Raw genomic sequence first — 23899 nt, forward strand, 5'->3', positions numbered from 1 at the left:
GTTACAATCAAAATAACAATCCTGATTGTCTCCAACATTGCAAAGGGTGCATAGATTTCATTGAAGTTGATACCAAGCTTTTGTAGAAAACCTCTAGCCACTGGTCTTTCCGTATACTTGGCAATTTCACCACTTAGCCTCAGTTTCAGCTTGAATACCCATTTCACATCAATTGGCCTTTTGCTAGATCTTTCAACAAGTTCCCAGGTCTTGTTTTTCTCAATTTCTCCGAGTTCTTCTTTCATGACAGCCAACTAATTCAAATCAGTCACGGATTGATCCAAATAAATTGGTTCTGATTCACCCATTATCAGTATTTGGAGGATACAATTTGTATGCGCACCAGTCGAATGATAACCTATGAGAACCATGGCCTGACTTCGATCATCTAGCTTCTTTCACAATTGCTCAGGTACACGCCTGAAACACATTGTGACTAACATTTGGCTTCAGAGCTATCCAAACCTCATAAGGTGTCTTGTAAACTATCTTCTTAGTTGGACATCTATTAAGCATGTACATTGTTGTCAAGATTGCTTCTCCCCAAAATCTCTTTTGCATTTCTTTTGCTTTCAACATACTCCTGACCATGTTCAGTATACTTCTATTTTTCTTCTTAGTTATACCATTATGTTGAGGTGTATAAGGTGAAATGACCTCATGCTCTATACCTTCCTCGTTGTAAAATCTTGCAAATTCCATCGAGGTGTGTTCACCTCCACCATCAGCTCTCAGTTTCTTTAACTTGCATTCACTTTGTTTCTTGACATGTAATTTAAACTTCTTGAATTATGTGAATACCTCGCTTTTTTTCAATTAGATAAATCTACATATATTTGATGAACTCTTCTATGAAAGTTAGGAAATATCAATTGCCTCAATTAGACCTTACTACTAATGGTCCACACACATCAGAGTGAACAAGCTTTAGCTTTTCTTTAGAACTGATAGGCAAGTCATGCCTGAATATTTTCCTATCCTTCTTTACTTTACAATACTCCTTACATACCTGGATTGGTTTCTTCACCTGAGGTAAACCATACAACATCTTCTTCAGGTTGTGCATACTTAGACTTTTGAAGTTTAGATGTCCATACTTGTGATGCCACAGTCAATTATTGTCTCCATTGACAAACGAATTCAGACATTGATGATCAACTGTGTTGATATGTATTTTGGAGGTTTTATTGTCTGCCAATGGTTGTAACACCCCAAATCTACCCCGCAATAAAGAGGAATACCAGAGTACAAAATTTCAAGCAAATTGAACATAACGATTCGGAGCATCACATTTTAAACAACAAAATCACATACATATATCATACTCAATCACTTAGATACATAGCACACATGTAGGAGAACAATATCGAAATCATTAATCATTGTCAGCCAGTCAAGTACTTGCAATCGCAGCGGAAAATCATGTGTCAACAACAATACAACTCATAATATCACGGCCAAACACGGCACGATACATCCAAAAAGTCTCAGCATAATATAAGGACAAGGTTTAACAAGGATAAACACAAGAAACCAAAACATAAACAAGTAATCCAACGTTCCCCGAGTGCTACGTATCAGAGCATCGACACACACCGACTCGAGCTATAGGTACACGACTACTCCGCGTCATTACCTGCACGTTACCAACGGAGGGCAACATTCAAACAGAAGGGGTGAGATATCATTCATTATAAAGAAGCGTATGATAATATTCAAAGCGGAGAAAATAATCATACATCGGTCACCACTTCTCAACATATATCACTTACTAAAATTCACATCATTCGCAACAATAATATCAATCTCGATTAAGGCATACGTAGTCGATTATTACATATGTTCAACGGAACAACCATCAAATCGACACAAGATAACATTCATGTTATGCACACACAAATATCCAAACACGACTCATCATGCGACTTTACCTATGCAACTCGAACAATGCAAATGCATGTGGTACCATTGGAGTAAAACTCCCGTCTCAAACAATTGCCATTGGGCCGTCTCAAACATTCGCCACAAGGGCCGTCTCAAACAATTGCCACTAGGGCCGTCTCAAGCAATGCAATGAATGTGACTCAATGATGCACATTCACAATCACACTTAACGACACAATCGACTCAAACAACATAATCCACGCATACGACATGATCAACTTAAACGACATAATCAATTCCGGATATCCAATGTCAACAAAAATCCAATTCAAGGAGATTCCAAGAGTTTCCAAAGTTATACTAAACATATTCATTAGAAAGACATCAATTAGGGCTTCACGCAGGTCCAAACGGCACTTAAAAAGGAGTTACGGTTCAAAAGATATAGCATTTCAAAGTTTAGAAAAATTCTGCAAAACAGGGTTCGCGGCGCCAACAGGGTTCGCGGCGCGAACTGAGAGAATCCAAAAATTCCCAACTTTCTGCCAAGCAGTTCGCGGCGCGCACAAGGGGTCGCGGCGCGAACTGAGCAGATCCAGTTTTTCCCAAGTTTCTACCAAAAGGTTCGCGGCGCGCACAAGGGTTCGCGGCGCGAACTGGCGATTTTCAGAAAACCCCAAACACAGAAAACAGCATACGAAACCCATCCCAAAACCCCTAAACTCAACCCAATCAAGTTGGAAAACATCAAACACCATGAACAACCACAGAATACATGGTATAAGCACAAATACAACACATATTATGGGTCTTATAACATCATAACATCATCAAACATCAATTAAACACATTTCAAATCATCAAATCAAGCATTTGTTCATAGACCCTAACATCTCTACACACAACTTCCATGGATGCAACATACAATTAAATCCCACCCAAAACATCATCATACATCCCTTTAGCATGAAAGAATCCCACCCTTACCTTAGATTTGGATTGAAGACAACTCTAGCTTCAACCTTGAGATTCCCCTCTTTCTCTTCACTCTACTATTCTCTTCTTTCACCAAAAACCCCAAAATGAACTTCTAATTTCTATTTCCTCTAAAACCCTTGTTTTAGTTAAACCCTTACTATCTTAAATTACTAATGGGCTCTAACTAACACCCCTCACTTACTAATACTACCTTAAGCCCAATAACTCTCCTAATTTATTAACTTATATTATTCACTAACAATTCCCAAATAAAACAACATAAAATCCATTAAACATATAATTAACACATAATGCACAATTAATTCACATAAATAAATAATTAAAGAAAAACGGTCCTTATAATGGTGCTTTCAGAATCATTCTTCCTTCACCGTCATATTCCTTCATTTGATTCATCTCTAACTTCATGTTGTACCTTTTTGTAAGTAATTGACCTATACTTATCAAATTACTTATCATCGAAGGTACATACAACACATCGATGATACTAGATTTACGAACATCCTTTCTAACCACAAATATGTTTCCTCTTCCTTTTTCGATCATCTGCAAACTTTATCACCTTTTTAACCAATTCATCTAACTTGGTGAACCAATTTTTATTACAAGTCATGTGGTTACTGCATCCTAAATCCAGACACCGCATGTTGGTTTATTCACCTCTCAACTGAGTATTGACGATGAGTAACACATCATCATAGTCACTTTCTCCAGCATGTGCATATTTCACTTCCTCATTATCTTTTTCTTTTAATTCCTTCTTTCTTCGATAGTCTCAGGCATAATGACCAAATCCTTGGCTGTTGTAACACTGCACCTCCTTCATGTCAATTTTCTTCCCTACATATTTGTTAATCATGTCTTTCTTGGGGGATTCAGTGTGATTTTTTGAAGTCTTACTTGACTTCCCATCATTAGCAAGATTATTTCTTTGCTTTATCTTTTATTTTCTAGATTTCTTGATGAATCTTGCTTGCAATGACTGTTCATCCACCTTATCCATATCTGAGTTCCCCTACTTCAGCCTCATCTCACGAGCCTCTAATGAAGCTGGAAGTTCTTCTAATAACTTCATCTTAACTAGGTTCTTGGACTCACCGATAGACATTACAATGTAATTAAAATTTGCATTCATAGATCTAAACAATTTCTCAATCTTCTGTGGATCATTGATCGGTTCACCACAAGCTTTCATTTTGTAGGTGAGTAATAATAATCTTAAGAAGAAAGCCACTGATTCATCATCTGTGTTATCTCAAACTTCTTTCGCAACGTATGCAACTTCACCCTCTTTAGTTTTTCATCTCCACCATAAAAGTTCTTCAACTTGTCCCACGCTCCTTTAGACGTTTCTTCTTCAATGATCTTCTTGAACACATTTGGATCCACACACTAGTGAATCAAGAAAAGAGCTTTTCCATTTTTCTTTCTTTGTTCCTTGTGTGCAGCCTTCTTAACATCATTCGCATTTGCTTCCAATGCAGGTATTCCATCACACACGATTTCAGCCACATCTTGAAATCTAAAGATAACATTCATCTGCGCAACACTCCTTTCATAGTTCTCACCTTTGAAAACCGATAGATTCGCTAGAAATTACGTTGATGTTGTGATTCTGTTTGCCACTAAAGACTCACTCTGAATCGCAACCAGACTCGTTGATATCAATTTGTTGAAACATTTAGGATTAGAAATTGAAGAAGAAGAAGAAGAGAGAAACTATGTTGTGAAAAAGAAATATCATTATGAAATTGTTTTTATTTGCATCATCACTTGTCTTAATATAGACAACCATCACACCATATTCACTAAATGCACTATTTGACATAGTCGAATGCATGCTTACAACATTCGACGTCTACGTGTTGTATTCGATTATGTCGAATACATCTAATTTTAACTCAGTTATCTTCGACTCTGTTATTTACATCCACTTTGACTAGATTGAATACAACATTGTTGAATACAAACTTCTTATTAAACAATGAATTACATCTTTTAATACCATCTAATTTACCATCAACTATTTTTGGTAAATAGAGTTTGGTTATATCACATAAGAAATGTCAGTTATTGGTATACGAGAAGAGATAGAGCGTGAAGAAATTGTAGCAAAATGCGAAAAACCTATCTAAAGCAAAAATAATGAAAATAAAATAAGCAAGATTCTTGCATTTAGATTTTATGCTCAATTTAGTCACAAAGAAAAGATTGGTTTTCCAATTCACACTGCTAAGTGTTGCAAAGTCATGAAATGTTAGAAGTAATTATAAATTCTTATTCAGTTTAAATATTTCTATATCTATAAGGAATCAGTTCATTATTAAAAAATTGACATTGAAAAACAAAGTTTAAAAACGGGTAACATAATTAATATACTATTTGAATTTTTAATGAATTTCTTCTTTATACTATTTGAGTTAATAATGAATTTCTTAATCTTCATTATACTTTATATTCAATTTAAATCAACAACTTAGATCCAATGATTTAGTATGCAAAATGAACATAACAACAACATGCATGAAAGCACTAAATTTAAGATCAACTTATTGCAAGGGACACCTGAAACAGAAGATCAAAAGCACACGTGTGATTATAGATAATTTGAGCACAGAAAATCTCAGAACCAGGGACCAGTTAATAGTAATGTTTCTGCTTGAAATAGTAATCTTTATACATGAAATAGATCCAAAACAAAACAAGAAAGAAAAATCATATAGTTATTTAGCCACTAAAATGATTGTAAATAATAATGGAAGGTGTCAATTAATTGATTTCTTTCCAAAATGAAATATATTGTTTTTGTCCCTTTCCTCATCTTTCAAATTTCCACTTAATTGTTTTCCAACTGCACATCACTGATTGGTGTTTCATCATCATCACCAAGTCAAGACAAAAGTAGAAATGTCATCATAAAAGAAAATAATCTATACAAGTCATTTGCTGGTTTCCCTAATGGCATCATCATAGAAATATGTCACCCAGTTTGAATATATAATCTCTAACCTCACATCACACTCATAAATTTAATTAACCAGAAAATGAAAGACTTTGGAATCTACTAGTTCATCAAGTTCCTTTTCAACTAACTCCCCGAGGATAATTGTTCTGGACCGGCCAAGACTCGATACATAAATCAACTCCGGGGCGTCTGAGCGTGATCATAAACTAACTAACATCATTTTTGACGGACTAAAGTTCAATCTAAAAATTCATCATAAATATGTAATTAACTTATAAAACCATAATCATGATTAATTCTCCTAAAATTAAAGGTAGATAATACTAATCCCATTCAAATGTATAAATTAGTAAAAGAAAAATTAAATACTATACTATCTCAGCAGTGACACTAACAACAGGTGTGACGGTGACAGAATTGTTAGAAACGCCACCATCACCTGATTCTCCATTTGTTACCACCGCTGCTGCTACAATAGCAGCGGTGGTAACACTGGATCTCTTTCGTTTCTTCTTCTCGTAAGGAATTCCTCTAGCTTTAGCTTGACTTTCTCTAACTTCTCTGAGATAAATCCTAACCGCTTTAGTTCCAAACGGATTACTCTCCTGATTCCCGCCGTTTTCCTCGAAAGCGGCTCTGAGACGTCCGATGAGAGCGTCGAGACTTCCCCAGGCTTGCTTGAGCGGACAAGCGCACGGCGAGGGAGGGTTAGGTTGTCCGAAATAAGGACAGCCAGTCACGTGCACCTTCGTCTTCCCGAACTGATCGAGGTATTTCAGAAACTCAATCACGTGCGCTCCGCTGCAACGTGCTAGAGTTAACGGTGGTTTGTGGTTTGGAAGATACTGCTGGAACGTGTTCCAGTCTCGTCGTTTTTGTGACTCGTAACGGCTCGGTGTTGGTGTTGGTGGTGGTGATGAGTCTGGTTGCGGTGGGGGAGGTTCTCCGCCCGATGCAGCTTTCATTATGACGGTGACTTTTGGTAATATGCGTGAGAGAAGGATTGGTATTATGGAAGGAGGGAAGAGAGAGATTGGGTGGTGATGGGACGTAAAATAGTTTGAATGAATGAATAATAGATTTTGAATTGAATGAATGGGAGTGGTGGTGGGGACGAATTGTAGAGTGTGGAGAGATTGTTTATAATTTCGCAAACAGTGGGGTCATCTTGACGTGACGGGATTGGAAATTGGAATTACCATTTACGTGACGGGAGTACTACTCTACTATAGTATATGGCCCTCTCTCTACACTGCTATTACCCCTAGTATATATACATCTTCACTTTTTTTTGTTACACTTTGAAGAAAACAAATACATCAATAAACAAAAGGCAAAATTATAAAGGAGCTATTTGAGGTGGTGGTTATAGATTTTTGGTTTTTTATTTTAAAAATTAAATTTAAAATAACATCAAAAAATTTATTTGAATCTCAAATTCATAAAAACAAGTTGGCAAAGTTTTTTTTTTTTTTTTTTATCTCTTATCTTTGTATTCTAGGGTTTATCTTATAACTAAAATAAGTGTACATATTAATTTCTTAACTTTTTATTAAAGTGTTCAACTTTAATTTTTTTTATTCAAGTTGATGGGTGAAAATAAATCTTAAAGTATATTTAAAGGACCTAACAAATTTATATTGAAGAACAAAAATGAAACATGAGGTATAACGAATATTTTTTTATGTTATTCTAAGAATAAATGGAAAGAGTTAAAATAATGCACTTTACTAAAGTTAAAGAACTAAAATATTATTTTTTAGTTAGGAGGTCAATACTAATCTTGAAACAAACATAACTGTTCAAAATGGTGATTTTGTGAAATAAGTTTTTATCCGTTACGTAATTAGAATGGGTTGTTGTGATGGATAACAATGAATAAGAGATTTTGACAGAGCAGTAGAGGAGTTTGATATCTTAGGTTAACATTCTAACACTCAAGTCGGTACGTGAAAGAGAAGAGAGAATGAAATTTGAATTTTAATTTGTGTGCATGAATTATTTGCACGTATCATTTATCTAGTATAACTATTACAATAACACGCTATTTGTTAGACGTGTGAGGCGGAGAGTTGTTGGATGCATCTTGCATTTAGATCGTATGTGCCCTTCTACATGGTAACTCTTATGTCTTGCGAGCCATCCAGATGAGTTGTAACTCTCTTTGAATATTCGGTCGAGAACCATTCTGGCTGTCATAGAATAGTTTCCCCCCAAGCCCTTGCTTCGGTATATCAGTGCAAGGGTTTGTCATATCTACCCCGTCTGTCGATCATTCCTTTAGTTGTTTTAGGAAAATCAAGAGAAGATGTTATTTTTTTCTAGGAATTCGCATCTTTAATGCGCCTCATTCCTCATATGTCTTTTTAAAGGAACTCTCATAATGACCTTTGGAAACTGAAACACTAGCGTGTTTTGTAGGAGTGACGTGAAGCGTCAATAGGATTTACTTCCTTTAGTAAGTCATCAAATGATTCTAGAGGAGTTATTTTCACGTTCCTTTGAAATATTCTTTCTGCTTCCTTTTCGTCTACATTTCTTATAACGTATTTTCTTCCTATACTTCAAGAAAGTAGTGTTTATCACGAGTTAAAAATCGAAAGAAGATATATGTGCCTCTTGGGTTGAATTTACTTCTTCTTGAACCACTTTTGTCTTCACTCGAGACGGTAGTTTTGATTGAGCCTTTTGGGACGTCGGTCCATCTTCGAAATGGGGTGCCTTGACCATTAGAGAAAATAATAGAATCTGTAGCGAGTATGGTGAGTGTGTCATTCCTTTCTACGATTGTATTTTCTCGATCATGGGCTTTTGGTTGTACTTCAATGGCTTTGAAATAGAATTTTTGAACCATTTGCTGATTGTTCCATTAGAGTTACATCCTGCAAGTTAAGTGTATATAAAAGTCTTTCAATATTATTGTGAATATTTAAATAGGAAACCCTATTTAACCCTTTTCTTCCATCTCGTCAAAGTTCAACGTGGTTCTCCAACTCATGGACGTGGCCATTATTTGATTCACTTGGTACCAACGATGTGTGGTTTTGGGGCATTTTTCAGAGGGCTTGAAGAATTTCAAAAGTTGATTTTTCCCATTCACCCCCTTCGCCCGAAGGCTCATACAACTATATGCATGATAGGGAGCAGAGCGGATGGTAGATGCACTAGCTTGTTTCCGAAGTACTAAACTGAAGGTCATTTCCTAATAAGGAATATATTATACGTCTACAAAGATGAAGGCCTATCTCGTTTGGACTTGTATCTGAGGAAGCGGTTAATAGGTTTCGTCAAAGAGTTAGGCTACCTCGGGCGTTACTCCTCATGATGAAGCTCCTTGGTAGCGCTTGAAATGACTCATCGAAACCCGCCTACTGATGGATGCTCGTTTAAAGGAAGAACATTAGGGATGTTCGCGGTGCGATTTAGGCGGTTTTGACGCGAAAAATCATCCGAACCGCGAGAGAAAAAAACGTGCGATTTGGGCTGGTTCAGTTGACTTTCAAAAATAAAACCGAACCAAACCAAACTAATGCGGTTTGGATTGGTTCAGTTGGTTCGGTTTTTTAAAAAAAATTATTGAGTCATACATACACATATAGAGGAAAATATAATTTTGTGTTTAATCATTCATACATTACTTTAAAAAAAAATTATAATTGTCAAAACAAGATTATAATTTGATACATAAAAATGCTCTTACAATTTTATCTTAAGTCTAAAGAATGATATACATGAAATTCCATTTATAAATAAATATTATACAAAGAATACGATAAAATATATTTTGTTTGAATAATATTTATAAATAAATAATATTTTATTTTTTGAAGATATATAAATTAAAATAAATATCATACAAAGAATATGATAAAATATACATATAATACTAGTTGATTTTTCTAAAAAATAAAAGAAATATATATCGGTTAGTAAGATTTTATAATATTATGCGGTTTGGTTTGGTTCGGTTCAGTTTGCAAAATACAAATCGCAAACCGAAGCAAACCGCGCGGTTCCGCTAGAAAATGACCAAAACACATCCGAACCAAATGCGATTTTTTGCGGTTTCAGTTTGGTTCGGTTCGGTTTTGCGGTTTTCTATTGGGCTGGTTTGGTTTTGAACACCCCTAACGAACATAATGTTATTTTTGGTACGTTATGGAGGCACATGGTTTCTTCGTAGTTGACTCACTTATTTCTAATGTGCTAACTTTAGTGATAGTTATCTGCATATTCAATGAAGGATGAGGGGACGCTCTTTATTTTAAGATGAGGGACCCAACCATCTTCTACCGTAGCGGGCCTTTAAATTTATTCAAGGTGGCTCAATGCTTTTTCACCTTCTGAGCCCTCTAAGCAAATGTGATGCCAGGTTTGCTAATTGTAAGGTATAACAAGCTACCGATAATGCTTTTGTATATACTTTGATCTACATTAACACCTTTTTCATCTTTAGATAATTTCAAATGAGTAGGTGCATGTGTCCTTTTGTGACTAGCATTTTCCATACCAAATTTTTTTCACAATGTTCTTGGCATACATGCTTTGAGAGATGAAGATAGAATCATCCATCTGTTTTACTTGAAGCCCCAAAAAGTATGTTAATTCACCAAGAAGACTCATCTCAAATTCAGATTGCATCTGCTTGACAAAATGTGGAACCATCTGGTATGACATCCTTCCAAACACAATGTCATCCACAAATATTTGTGCAATCATGAGTTTTCCATCCTTCTTCTTAACAAGCAAAGTCTTGTCTATTCCTCATTTCCTATACCCATTGTTGACAAGAACTTTTGTCATCCTTTCGTATCAAGCCCTAGGTGCTTGCTTTAGTTCATAAAGAGCCTTATTCAGTTTGAATACATGATTTGGAAAAGCAGGATCAATAAATCCTTTTAGTTGTTCAACATACACTTCTTCGTGTAAGTACCCATTTAGAAAGGCATTATTCCCATCCATCTGAAACAGCTTGAACTTGAGTAGGCATGCCACTCTTAATAGTAGTTTGATGAATTCAAGTCTAGTAATTGGTACTAAAGTCTCATCAAAATCTACTCCTTCAATTTGAGTATATCCTTGATCCACAAGTCTAGCCTTGTTTCTGGTGACAACTCCATTTTCATCAGATTTATTCTTGTACACCCATTTTGTTTCAATGACATTTATTTCATTTGGCCTAGGAACCAACTCCTAAACTTCAATACTGTTGAACTGACCCAGTTCTTCTTGCATTGCATTGATCCAGAATTCATCAGTTAAGGCTTCCTTCACATTCTTAGGTTCAATCTTAGAGACAATACAAGAATTTTAAAGTATCTCTCTTAACCTATTAGTAATCCTTTCATTAAGATTTCCTATAATGAGTTATTTAGGATGATCTTTCTGAATTCTGATTGATGGACCTTTGTTAACTTGATTTTCACCAGGCTTAACATCCGCACTATCATTATCAGTATCATTATTCACCATATTTTCTTGCTCATCACTCATATGGAAAGATGTTCTGACATCTGCTTCGACATCATGTTTACTCTCTATGATTAAGTCTCCAACCACAACATTTATAGATTCCATCATGACTTTGGTTCTTAAACTAAAAACTCTATAAGCTCTGTTGTTTGTTGAGTAACCCATAAATATCCCTTCATCACTCTTGGGATCCATTTTTCTTCTTTTCTCACGATAAGCCAAGATGTAACACTTACATCCAAAGACATGAAAGTATTTGACAATAGGCTTTCTTCCTTTCCACAACTCGTAGAGTGTAGTTGAAGTACCATTCCTTAAGCTAACTCTATTATGAATATAATAGGCAATATTCATAGCTTCAGCCCAAAAATTATATGGCAGATACTTAGCATGAAGCATGACTCTAGCTGACTCTTGTAGAGTCTTATTCTTGCGCTCAACAACTCCATTTTGCTTAGGGGTGATGGGAGAAAATAATTCATGGCTAATACCTTCAAAGGAGCAGAATTTAGAAAATTTGTTATTTTCAAACTCCTTACCATGACCACTTTTAATCCTTATAATAACATTTTCTTTCTCTCTTTGAATTTTTTGACATAACTCTTTGAAAACTTCAAAAACATATGACTTTTCTTTGATAAAACTCACCCAAGTGAATATTGAAAAGTCATCAACAACAACATAAGCATACCTTTTTCCACCAAGACTTTCAACATAAGCATACCCATGTCAAAAACTAGTCTGAGGTTGACATGTGGCCAACCCACCGCGGCCCCTGGAGTGGCTAGCTTCTAGAGGGAGTGGATTGTTATTGTTGTTTTAGTGGTTTTTCCATTTACTTGTGTGAGTACTTTGTGCTGTGGGATTTTGATTGTTGCGGTCGCACACGCGTGGCAATTACGACAACACCCTTGAGTTCATGTGTTGGGGTTTTAATCCCTTACGTTGTACCCTAAACTCGTTGTTACCTTACACATTCACAAAAAATAAATGTTTCCGAACTTGCAATTTCTTCAATAATAATTGGGAATTCATCTTACATTTACGAAAAAGAAAAATTGATTATACAAAAATAAAATTGTACATGAATTTGAGAACATAACCTGGTGTACTAGTCGCCGCTTATTCTCCATGTTTTTCCTCCCATTGGATCAACCACTTCTAGGAGGTAGGATGTTCATGCTCTTGAGTTGATCGATTAAGGAAGCCACATTGATTTACATGGTCTTGCTTTCTCATAGGTCAGGCTTTCTCCTAGCGCCCATTAAAATCATCATTGATAGTGACCAACTTTCCATGAAGATTATGGAATTTGAGTTTAAGGTGGATCAGTGAGGCTACGACATACAAGGTGGTAGTGAGGGGTCTACCAAAAATGCATTTTTAAACACTTTTGCAGGAGACACAAGGAACTACGAGCTCACTGACTAGATGTCTATTTCATTTCTTATTGATATCATTAACTCGACGTACCACCAAGAACGGGTCATCGTACAATTAAACACATGCAAATCTAATCTCTCATAAGGCCATAAATTTCCTCTTTCAAGGTCCATATTTTTAAATAGCTTAGAGTACATGATGTCGTACGAGCTACCATCATCGATAAGAATATTTTATGAAATACCCAATGTAAAAGAATAAAAAATGTCAAAGTTAACAAAGCAAAATAAAAATCACGAAAGAAAGTTGTAAGTGGAAAAGAAAGAGATTTTATGAAATCAAATAGTATATAAAATGAATTAATGATCTCTTATTGACTATGCACATTAGAATTCAATAAAAAAATTGTAGCCCGACCACGTTACAGGCTGAATACGAGATCTTAGTGATTCATGACTGATTATGTATTTTGTGATATTACTTATATGAAGTGCAAAGTTTATTTGAAGTTTATGAGTTGTCTGAAAATGAGGGAAACACTAACCAAATGAATGATATTCATTGATATCACGACTCTGATGAAAAACTGACAATTGTTCAAAACATGTTTTGAAATCATACTTTGGTTTAGAAATGTTTCAGGGGCTCGCCCAACCAAAAAGCAGAGCATTCGCTAAGTGAGCCAAAGGCTTACTTAGCCAAACACAGGACAAACCTTCAAGGGATTCCTCGCCGAGCGAAGACTAAATCCCGCTAAGCAAACTATGGTGGTTCAAAGATTACTTCAAAGCCAAGTTTCTTCACAAAGAAGAAAGACGCTCGCTAAGTAAAACATCTACCTTGCTAAGCGAGGTAAAACAGTTTAGAGACCTATTGGCTAAGTTACTATATAGTTAAGGAAAGATTTGTGCGCTATGCAAGAAAGGGTGGCTCTCTGAGCGAAATACGAGGATGAGGTGAACATGACTTAAGGGTGGCTCTCTGAAGCGAGATTGCCTCGGCTAAACTCTATAAATAACAATCATAGTCATTCATATGAATATCAATTTGGTTATCATTTTACCACAGTTTTACAGTAAAAACTCAGAAACACAGCGAGAGAAAGGAAGATTGAAGGCATCAACACTATCCAAGAAATCGATGAAAATGTTATTCCAACTCTTTCTTCTAGATCGTCATTATACAACTAATGTGAGTAAAAGTAGCTAATTTCTCTTTTGTTTTTTATTAAATGTAATTGTCTGAATACTCATGTTTTAATCTTGATCACAAAGTTTTATGTAATTCTAGTTATGCTTTAATATTGATGATCATCTTTATGCTTAATGTTTGTTTTAAAGTAGCTAACTAGAACATATTTTAATGGTTTTGAATCGATTTTGAGAAATACTTTTCTCTACTAGGTCAAAGATTTTCATTTGGTTGATGAAAATCTTTTAGATAGATTTAGGTCTAGCATCCACATATATTATCGAATCTTATTGTTTTTGTATTGGTTAATAGATCGGGAGATCGTCAGTCAGACCATAGCAGTTGCTTAAGTACCATCAAGCGATAAAAATTGGTTAGCCAATCAAGCATATTTTCTGAAGCGTGGAAACTCAACCTTAAATGAGAGTAGACTTAGGGTTTTCAAGTAGAGGATGTCTTGAAGTTCATGGAGAACCCGTTTGACTGTAAATGGTTTGAGCTTGGAGCATGGCTCGTATTTCTTTCATACTTGAACCAACTTGTTAATTGAGTTGTTTAATGCCATCCTAGAGAAAATCATGTATGTCGTCCATCTTCTTTTCAAGCTCAACAATCGATTAGGAGCACTAGGAGTGTTAATGAGCTAAACATTCAGGATCCAAGAAACATTAACATCATATATCCATCCAAAATCTTAATGCAATGGGTATATGAGTTCTCTCTTGTAAATTCAACATTTCTACCTTTTTCTAGTCGATTTTTAACTTAACCATTCACACTTGAATTCAAAAACTTAACTACATAACATCATACCACAAAAACAATTTTTAAGTCATTACTTATGCCATAAAAGTACAATGAACTTTTATTGAAAAAACTGATAAAGTTAAGGATCGCATACATAACCAGAGAACCACCTATCCAAATTACATATGGGACAAACGAAAAGTCTAATCATCAAGCTAAAGGGTCCCTTATTTTATGTAACTCTAACATAGGCGGTAAATTCGGACACTGTATTTATTTATGAACACCCCATCTGCAATTTGTACCTAAAATTTTGACATACACGTTCATGTTTTCTTTTTTTGATTCTGACAGGTCATACCAGTGTTTTAAAACCCGGACCGGACCGGCCGGTTGAACCGGTCCGACCGGGAACCAGTGGCATTACCGGGTTGATCATGGCATTAGATCGGATCTGCAATGGAACCGCTATAAACCGGTATGACCGGCCGGTTTTCGTTCAAACCGGTGAACCGGTCCAATATAAATTAAACCGGTCAGCTAACTCTGTTTAAAAAACAATTTTCACTTTATGAAAGTCAAGAATCGAACTTTGGAACTGAGGACAAGCAATACAAAAGTCCTTTGATTTAACCACTAAGCCATTAGCTTTTTAAATAATAAACTTGGAACTAAATTCTATATATTTTATATATTTTATAATGATAGTATTTTATAAATGTATAATAATGTATAAAAAAGTATTGGTACGATATTTTGTTTTTCTTGTAATTTTAATTAATTAATTATATTTATATATATATACTCATAAAGTAGAATATTAGTTTGTTATTATTTTTTTCCAAGTATAAATTAATATGTATTTTTAAAGTTGGATCAAATTTGCAACATCCAATTAAACTATAATAATAAATTAATTACACCTCTTTTTATTGACCTAAAAATTAGTTTTAGTTTAATTTGATATATTTAAATTTTGTATGCATATAATATATATAATATATATAATTTTTAAAATATTTTTTTATAAGGCCGGGTCAATAACCATGCGGGTTAATTAATGACCCTCCGGTCCGACCAATGATCCATTAACCCAGTGCATTGACTGGATCAATCACCGGTCCGGTTTTTAAAACATTGGGTCATACATATACATGTATAATGTATTTATAAGTTAGTATCACAGTTTTCATGTAAATGCCGCAATAAAGATTCGGGGAAAGAATTCTGTGATCTCTTTGGTGGCCAATTTATTCTACAAGAACAGTTAGCTGCAAAATTGAATTGAACTTAATTTTGAAAGAGGCCACAGAGATCTGAGTATCACTTGTTATCATTATTATGGATTTAAAATTAGACACCCTAGCGTGCAAGAACCAGTTACTTCCTTTTCTTTTCTTTTTTTGACAGAAGAACCTGTTACTTCCTGTGACTAGGTCAGCAATGATATAAGATAGTATAATGTCTTCATCAGTTGCAAAGCAATACTATAGAAAATAGAAAATAGTTTCTTCTCTACCATAAAAATTAACCGAAATAAACAAATCAGTTTACAACTAAGTCACCTTATAATATGAAATAACTAGTGAGTCAAGGGCGATGAACTCCAAAATGAATTATTTTTCATTGATTCAAATAGGAAAGATGCCGAGATAGGCTTTTGTACAGTTGGAAAAAGCATGAAAGTTGAAACAGATAATAGATATGTAAGTGTGACTATGCTGCTCTACATAGGTGGCTTGGGAAGAAAGCCCAATCTGCTACAGAGTAGTTACACTTTGTATCCATAATCCGATACTACCATTATCTTCAAGTTAATGAAACTAATTTTGTAGTTTAATGGTATTATTGCTGGATCCAAACCTCACAAACTTTCACTCACAGGCCACTTAAAGAAAAGGAAAATGGTCATTTGATGGAAGCAAGAAACATCGATTCCCTGGGAAGAATCTAGCTCTAGATAACAGTAATTGGAACCAAACCTCAACCACACTTTCAATCACAGAACACTTGAGCAGAGAGAAGAGGGAAACTTAGAGAGGATGGAAAAGTATTCACACTGAAAAATATATACACTATTTATACACACTACTATAACACAATGAAACAATTATGTATACACGCTATGAATAAGTCCCACACTGGTAAGGCTTATTCATTAATCAAGGTTACACAACTAGTCACTTCTAATTCTTACTAACACTAACATAACACCTGAATACACTAATTCTTTCGACACAGCCATTTGTTCACCTGGTCTCTAGGAAAATGAAACCTGATCTCGATATATTTGCTTCTCCCAAGTGCAATTGGGTGTTTAGCTAGAAAGAAAGCTATCTTTTGGGGAGTACTGTATTGTTTTCATCACATTAACAAACACCAAAAGAATGGAGAAAATACAACCTTAGGAGTTAGGATTGGATGAATACAATCTTTGGGTCTCTGTTATGGCTGCATGCAAGGTCCCCTTAGTCACTTTGAAGCAGGGCCACAGTCTTCCTTTACTTGATTTCCCTCATGTTTTGAGCTCTAAGTAAAGTTTGTCGACAACATGAGCATGTGGCGTTACCATATAAATAAATAGCCTATAATAGAGTTGTTGCAGTTGTGTCCCGATCAGCAATTACAATCTTCTAAATAACCTTACTGCCTTTTGCCAACTGCATTGTTTTCTCCCAATTACATGAATTTTGATAGTATATCGTTTTTTATCTGTTTCATTAATAAGAGGAGGGATTTATTAATATGAAAGCTTAAATTTCAACTCCAATATTAGGTTTGGACACATGATTTATTAGATGTTACATGATTGTTGGCCACTATTTTTAGCACTCTCTACTCTATCTCTACCTTCCTTCTCTGAATTAGTAAGTAGGTGAAAACATAGAAGAATTGATGTTCTTGTTGTGTCTCCAAGATTACATTTCAAACACTCTTAATATTCCATAGGGGATCAATGAAACAAAGAGCAGCAGTAGTGAAGAAGAAAGTGCAATAGAAGACAGTGAAGAATGACATATTTGCATATAATGTTGGAAAATAATGAAACTAAAATTGAATGCTAATTAAAACAAGTTTATTGACTGTGTGTAGCTATTAAACTCTTTTTTCAAATGAGCATACAACAAAAACATATATTATTCATGGATAAAAGAATTTTTTGGTAAAGAGGGATAAAGGAGCCAATCAAAAGTTCAACATGCTATGTCTATATACCAAAAGCACAAAAGTTATGTGTCCTTGTCATCTCTATAATAAATTAAAATATACAACAAAGAAGATGATGATCTGAAGGTGCCTCTCTCTCAGTAAAAACATTTGTAACCAGTGGAGTCTAATTTCAGCTACTAGAGAAAGGTTTTAATTATAGTTTGTAAAGAGTGAGATAAATCGTACAACAGTCCTTTGGCAGCATCGATTACCCACCTCACAGGTGAGAGCCTTGTTGAACCTTCTTCCCCGCACTCGTTTCTAAATCCATCACATATATCAGTTGTTAGGAGCAGTGCTGAGTTAAATCAGCTTCAACAGCCACTCAATTAGATGAGGAAGTATTAGTAAACAAAGCTTTTTGAGAAGACTATACCAATAGTATGCTTGAAATGCATTTGGACCTGCAGCAAGGTGGAGTTTGGATTTTATTCTTTTGGTGGCGCCAATAACCTTTATCTTTACACATTGAAGTTTAGAGTAGGTGCTATGTGCTGTTTCACAATAGAAATTACATTACTTCACAAGAAACTGTGCAGTTTGAGCTGAATGCAAACCAATATGTAATCACAAACATGCAATACTTGTAATAATTATTCAACTGCAGTGTCGTTTCTGACGCTAACACAAATATATGCAGAACGAGTGAATGATGAATTACAGGCTAGTACAAGACGCCAAAGTTCCGATTTATCAAACCCAAAAGTTGATTACTTTATCTATAAGAACTCCAAATAATGTATATGGCCCCGTCTTCAAAAGGGAAGAAAGAAAGCATTTCAGGCAACAAGGTCAACTTCATCTCGTCCTGGGGAAACCACGTCTAATCTCATCATGCTCCTATATTGATCGGGAACGGGAGCCCCGGCATGCACACAGAGTTCCACAACAGCAGGAGCCTTTCCATAATATCTCTTCAAATTGTTATTCAGAGCAGGTCCATTCAGATCCTCAACATGCCAGACATAATTTGGACTCACAATATCATCTAATGTTGCCTCTTGCCATGCATGTAAACCATTCCGAGACTGATGCTTTGAAGCCTTGCACATTCTCAACTTATGCCCCTTCGGACCAACCTGAACCTCGGGACAATATCCACAAGCATTCACAACATACTTCTCCATAATCTTCTTTGCACCTGATGTCATCTCAAACCATGAATCCAATGTATGTTTACTTAAATCTCTTAATTGTTTCCTTTCTTCATCACTCAATTGATCCAAATGGCTTATTTTGTTCTCCACTAGATTTTGAATCTTCTCCACGGGCTTCATCAACATAGAGGATGATGAATCCATTAAAGGGTCCACATTTTCAAAAGAGTATTTTCCTTCAATTTCATTATCTTCCACAACAGATTCAAAATCTGCAATTCTTCCTTCGATACAATATACAGGCTTCGTCCTCCTCTTTGTCGGATATTTTTCAAGGTCTAGACCCGCTTGTATGCAGAGTTCAACTATGGCAGGAATACGAGGAACACTAAACCTCTCATCATGCAGAACCCTTGGTTTGCCAACACGGTCATAGAGATGAAAGCATTTTGCAAAACGAAACACGTCTCGAACACCTCCCCTTCTCCAAACATGAGTTGCATTCTGCAGCCAACTTTTCGGTCCAGTACATGTTCGAATTTCATGACCCTCATAACCAATGTGAACCTCGTTACAAAGCCTGATAAATCAAAACCAATAAGTGAGAAGCTAACAAGTACAAGCCAAAGCAACCTGTTCCATTTCCACTCCAAAAACAGTAGAAATCACAGATTAATGAGACACAAATCCACCACTTAAAAATCAAGTGCTGCTAAGTATGAAGCACAGACACCCCGAACATGACACAACACTAATACGGTAACACTGGTACTAATTTGAAAAACTAACAAATTAAATGTAACCACAAGTTTCGGCGACGTGTCCGAATTCAGAGGTGTCGGTGCAACAGAGCTAAGAATCCTCAAATTTTAGTGCAATTTGTTTCTTATGCAATGCCTCTTAATTTCTTGACTATCATCAATTTCAAATTCAGAATACAAAAGAAAACAATCAAAGATTATAGAGAGAGCATACTCGCAGCGCAAGACAGGAATGACTCGGACGAGTTGACCCAGACCAGAAAGTAGATACCCTCGAGCTCGATAGACACGATGAGCAACTTCCACGAGCTCCGGGACCAGCAATCCGTTTTCGGGAGATTCTTCCAGAACTCTACAAGGTTGTGCCTTTCGAGCCTCCCTCTCTGCCTTCGCCCTTGCAATCAGAACCTTCATTGGCGTCACGTATGGTTTCCTCTCTGATTTTATCCGGCTAGGGTTGGGAACGTCGGAGTATGGGAAACCGTCGTCGTGTTCTTCTTCAACCGGCGAAGTCAGCGATGAGAAGGAAAGGGTAGAGTTGAGGCGGTGAGATAGTCGCTTTAGTAGAGAAAGTTGCTGCAATGAGATGGCTGTGGCACGCATGTCTCCGCCGATGTACAGAGAAATGGAAGTGACGGAGCACCGGCGAAGTAACGAACTTATTTCAGGGATTGTTCCCGTCCAAATCAATACACAAATAAAAATTCTTTTTAAAATTAACAATATATTTTAATTGAATTAATGTTTTTTATTGGTTGTTATTCTAATAATATTTTATATTGTCGTTAAATATTTATTTTTCTAAAAAATATATTTGATCTGGAGTGGACTCAGTGAAAATTAAAAGGTCAAATCAAAGTTTTATTCTAGTGTTTTATTAATCGGATACACTAAGACTATTTACAATGATTTCCAAATTCAACACCCTACTTTTTCACTTTTTATACTCCACATCATCTTCTCTCTCTTCCATCTAATAATTTAACACACATTCAACTTTTACTCACTACAATAGTTTTGTTTAATAAAATTCAACACCTTACTGTACCACCATTCACAACACACTGAAAATTCAAATAATCACAATAACCAATAGGATTTTGCAAAATATTGTATGTGGCCCCCACTCTCATTCATTCAACATGTTGAATTCTTTCAACACAAAGTAATCCACCTCATATTAAACAAGCTATTAAATATATCATTGCATGAATTCAACAGTTGAAAAAAAATTCAACACCCCCATTGTACATAGTCTAATAGATAACTCCGCTAAAACATAATAAAAGGAGTATGGATCTGCTTCTTCAGTTATACATATGTCCAGTTTTTCGGTTTCTTTTATATATATATATATATATATATATATATATATATATATATATATATATATATATATATATATATATATATATATATATATATATATATATATATATATGACATGTGGATGTGGCAATCATAAATTAAACGACTAAGATTAAAGGATTAAAAATCAACATTTTTTTCTGAAACAACTTTGTTAACTCAATTTTTCTTCTCCATCAAAACCCAAAATTCAAATAAACTTTTCTACAAATCACAAATAAACTTTGATTCACAGTAAAGAGAAAAAGAATAAGTTAATAGCTGAGTCACATTTTTTCACTGCAGTAATCAATAATAACATCACAGTTACGGTTCAGTACCAAGGGATTGCGATTCACACAAGATCTGAATGAAACATTAGTAAAGCCCAATACATAATTTCCTCAGGCCTGCTAACAGTAACAGAAAACCCTAAATTTGTCCATATAAAAAGATTCAATGCACAGTTCCCAAAGAGGAGACTATTGTTCACCATCTGTAAAACACAGCCGCATAATATAGAACCAAAACCCTAAAATTCCATCATCATCATCATCCTCATCTATACAAATTTTCTAAAAACAATGAGAAGAAAGAAAAAGAACGCAGTTCATATTCAGTAAACCTGATACAACACTAACGTTCATGAAACCCTATTTCATCATCATCTTTCTCATTTTTTACACAAACCCTTCAGAAAATATTGAGAGAATAATAGAGATTATAGAACTCAAAATACGAAAAACAAAGAAAGATCTCACCGATTTGCTGTGACTTTCAGCGTCACCAACTTCATCATCAATTTTCACGACCGTAACCCTCAGCAACAATCATTAACGATTCAGAATCAACATCACGATATAATCAGCAAACGTGTAGAAGGAGAAGACATAAGAAGATTTAGGGTTAGGGATTTGAGAAAAATATGAGAACTCAGAGAAAGAGAGATCGTCGAATGGAAGAGAAAAAAAAGAGAGAAAAAATGAAGTGGAATATGTGTGAGAGAGAGAGAGAGAGAAAGATAACAAAAGTGATAAAATTCTTTAATAATATAATAATTGGTCAAAAATGAAAGGCGGTACCAATTGAAATGGAACTTTTTAATAGCATCCATGTGGCAAGTTGTGAGAAAAGTATGGCAAAATGGTTTTTCCATAACAGTTTATTTTCTTATATTGTAGATTATTTGGAGGCCCTTTATGTTTAGAGGCCATTTGGACCAGACTGCTCAAGTGTATCACCGCCCTTGAAAACTACAAATCCCAAATTAATCTCTCACAAAAAAGGACCCGATTTAATTCCTTACAAAACTTAACCGGGTCATATTAATCCATTTGTTAATATTTTTTCAAACTGGTTTTTTTCTACTTTTAAAGTGTGAATCGACTGCTTGGATTTATTTGACTGCATAAGTGTATCACCGGCCGCTTACAAAATTTAACCGGGTCATATTAATCAATCTGTTAATATTTTCTCAAACCAGTTTTTTCCTACTTTTAAACCGTGAATCGACTGCTTGGATTTATTTTTTATTTTTAAATACTAAATTTATTTTTAAACAATTCAAATTTATAAATTTAAAAAAAGCCGAAAGAATTGAACCCAAGACAGTTAAGACAGATCACATGTCTTTACCACTATGCCAATAAATATTATATTAGTGAAAGATAATTATCATGATTTTTAGTTATATTAAACCTAGGACCTTTTAATTTACATTTTTATCTACAAAGTTCAATAATAATTTATATACGATGATTTGTCTTATTTAACAAGTAACTTGTCATTTTAAAAACAAATATATCGTTAGTTTTAACAAAATTGTATATACTAAATTATTAAGTTAAATATTCATCATTAAAAATTTTAAGTGAAACTTTTTCTGCATAACTTTCACATCATATTCTAGAAAATCTTCTGAGCAATCTAACTTACATTTATTTGAATTGATCATTGGAAGAAAAGATCATTTTATGGATAGAGTTTGATACAAATCCCGCAACTTCGTACAAATATATTATTCAATTTTTGTTTTGTTCACTAAGTGTAAGTAAGTGATCATTATCATTGAATTCAAGTGAAAATGGTGTACTTTCTCTTGTGTGTGTTGTAAAATTAAAAGGTGGTATGTTTTTGTGATTGTGTTAAATAGTTTAGAGAGTTAATTGGATTGACTGTAACATATCTGACATAGTGAAATCTTTTAAACGGTGTGAGGATAATAGAGTACCCTTGTTTGGAAAGGGGAGGCAGGATATATAATGGTGTTCTTGATTTTTCTAGTTTTATTTTCAGTGCTTGAACATTCATAATAGTTACAGAAAAAAAAAGAACAATATTGGTAATAGGGGTGTTCAAAACCAAACCGGCCTAATAGAGAACCGCAAAACCGAACCAAACCAAACTGAAACGGCAAAAAACCGCATTTGGTTCGGATGTGTTTGGGCCATTTTTTAACAAACCACACGGTTCGGTTTGCGGTTTGTATTTTACAAACCGAACCAAACCGAACCAAACCGCATTATGTTACAACCCCCTAAGCTTCAATTAACTTATATCCAACCCAAACTCAAACCTATTATGCCTTAGTCTTACGATTACGAATGATTTTCTCTTCATCATATTTAAGGTTTCAATTTAAGTCTTCTCAACTCTCTCCTGGCGGTATTGCACCTTCTTCTCATCTTCTTTTCCAAATACATATCACATTTTTATTATTTTATACCTTAGTTTGTGATATTATTTTATACTATTATTTTATGTTTTTTATTCCATTTTTATCTAATATTATTTTTGTATATTAGATGGAAAGTTGTTATCCAAATATGATAACTTTCTTGTTA

General features: G+C 34.8%; 2 protein-coding genes across 5 annotated transcripts; both read right to left on the reverse strand.

Annotated features, from left to right (window-relative positions):
- Positions 1–5633: 5633 nt before the first annotated feature.
- LOC131620770 (protein LIGHT-DEPENDENT SHORT HYPOCOTYLS 5-like) lies at positions 5634–6971 on the reverse strand. The gene has a single exon (XM_058891929.1). It carries the CDS (start codon positions 6811–6813, stop codon positions 6217–6219), a length of 597 nt encoding a protein of 198 aa, XP_058747912.1. The 5' UTR covers positions 6814–6971; the 3' UTR covers positions 5634–6216.
- Positions 6972–17656: 10685 nt separating this feature from the next.
- Positions 17657–20394, reverse strand: LOC131620771 (APO protein 3, mitochondrial). Of its 4 annotated transcripts, XR_009289279.1 has the most exons (4): positions 19924–20394; positions 18513–19528; positions 18228–18345; positions 17660–18112 (listed from the first exon to the last, which is right to left on the reverse strand). XR_009289279.1 is itself a non-coding variant. In XM_058891930.1 (2 exons), the coding sequence occupies exons 1-2, from the start codon at positions 20310–20312 to the stop codon at positions 18631–18633; spliced, it is 1287 nt and encodes a 428-aa protein (XP_058747913.1). In that variant the 5' UTR covers positions 20313–20394; the 3' UTR covers positions 17657–18630. The 4 variants fall into 4 exon arrangements, 1 of the variants encoding a protein (XP_058747913.1); XR_009289278.1 differs by having other exon boundaries at positions 17658–18345; XR_009289277.1 differs by having other exon boundaries at positions 17658–18112; positions 18228–19528.
- Between the last annotated feature and the right edge of the window lie 3505 nt (positions 20395–23899).

This window comes from Vicia villosa, linkage group LG7, assembly GCF_029867415.1.
Source record: "Vicia villosa cultivar HV-30 ecotype Madison, WI linkage group LG7, Vvil1.0, whole genome shotgun sequence".
Lineage (NCBI taxonomy): Eukaryota > Viridiplantae > Streptophyta > Magnoliopsida > Fabales > Fabaceae > Vicia > Vicia villosa.

What these genes read in the sequence shown, in the direction of transcription:
- LOC131620770 (XM_058891929.1), bottom strand. Translation starts at nt 6,813, where the DNA reads ATGAAAGCTGCATCGGGCGGAGAACCTCCCCCACCGCAACCAGACTCA.
- LOC131620771 (XM_058891930.1), bottom strand. Translation starts at nt 20,312, where the DNA reads ATGCGTGCCACAGCCATCTCATTGCAGCAACTTTCTCTACTAAAGCGA. An exon ending in ATTCCTGTCTTGCGCTGCGA is followed by an intron (nt 19,529 to 19,923) that starts GTATGCTCTCTC and finishes TTGATTTATCAG; the next exon opens with GCTTTGTAACGAGGTTCACA.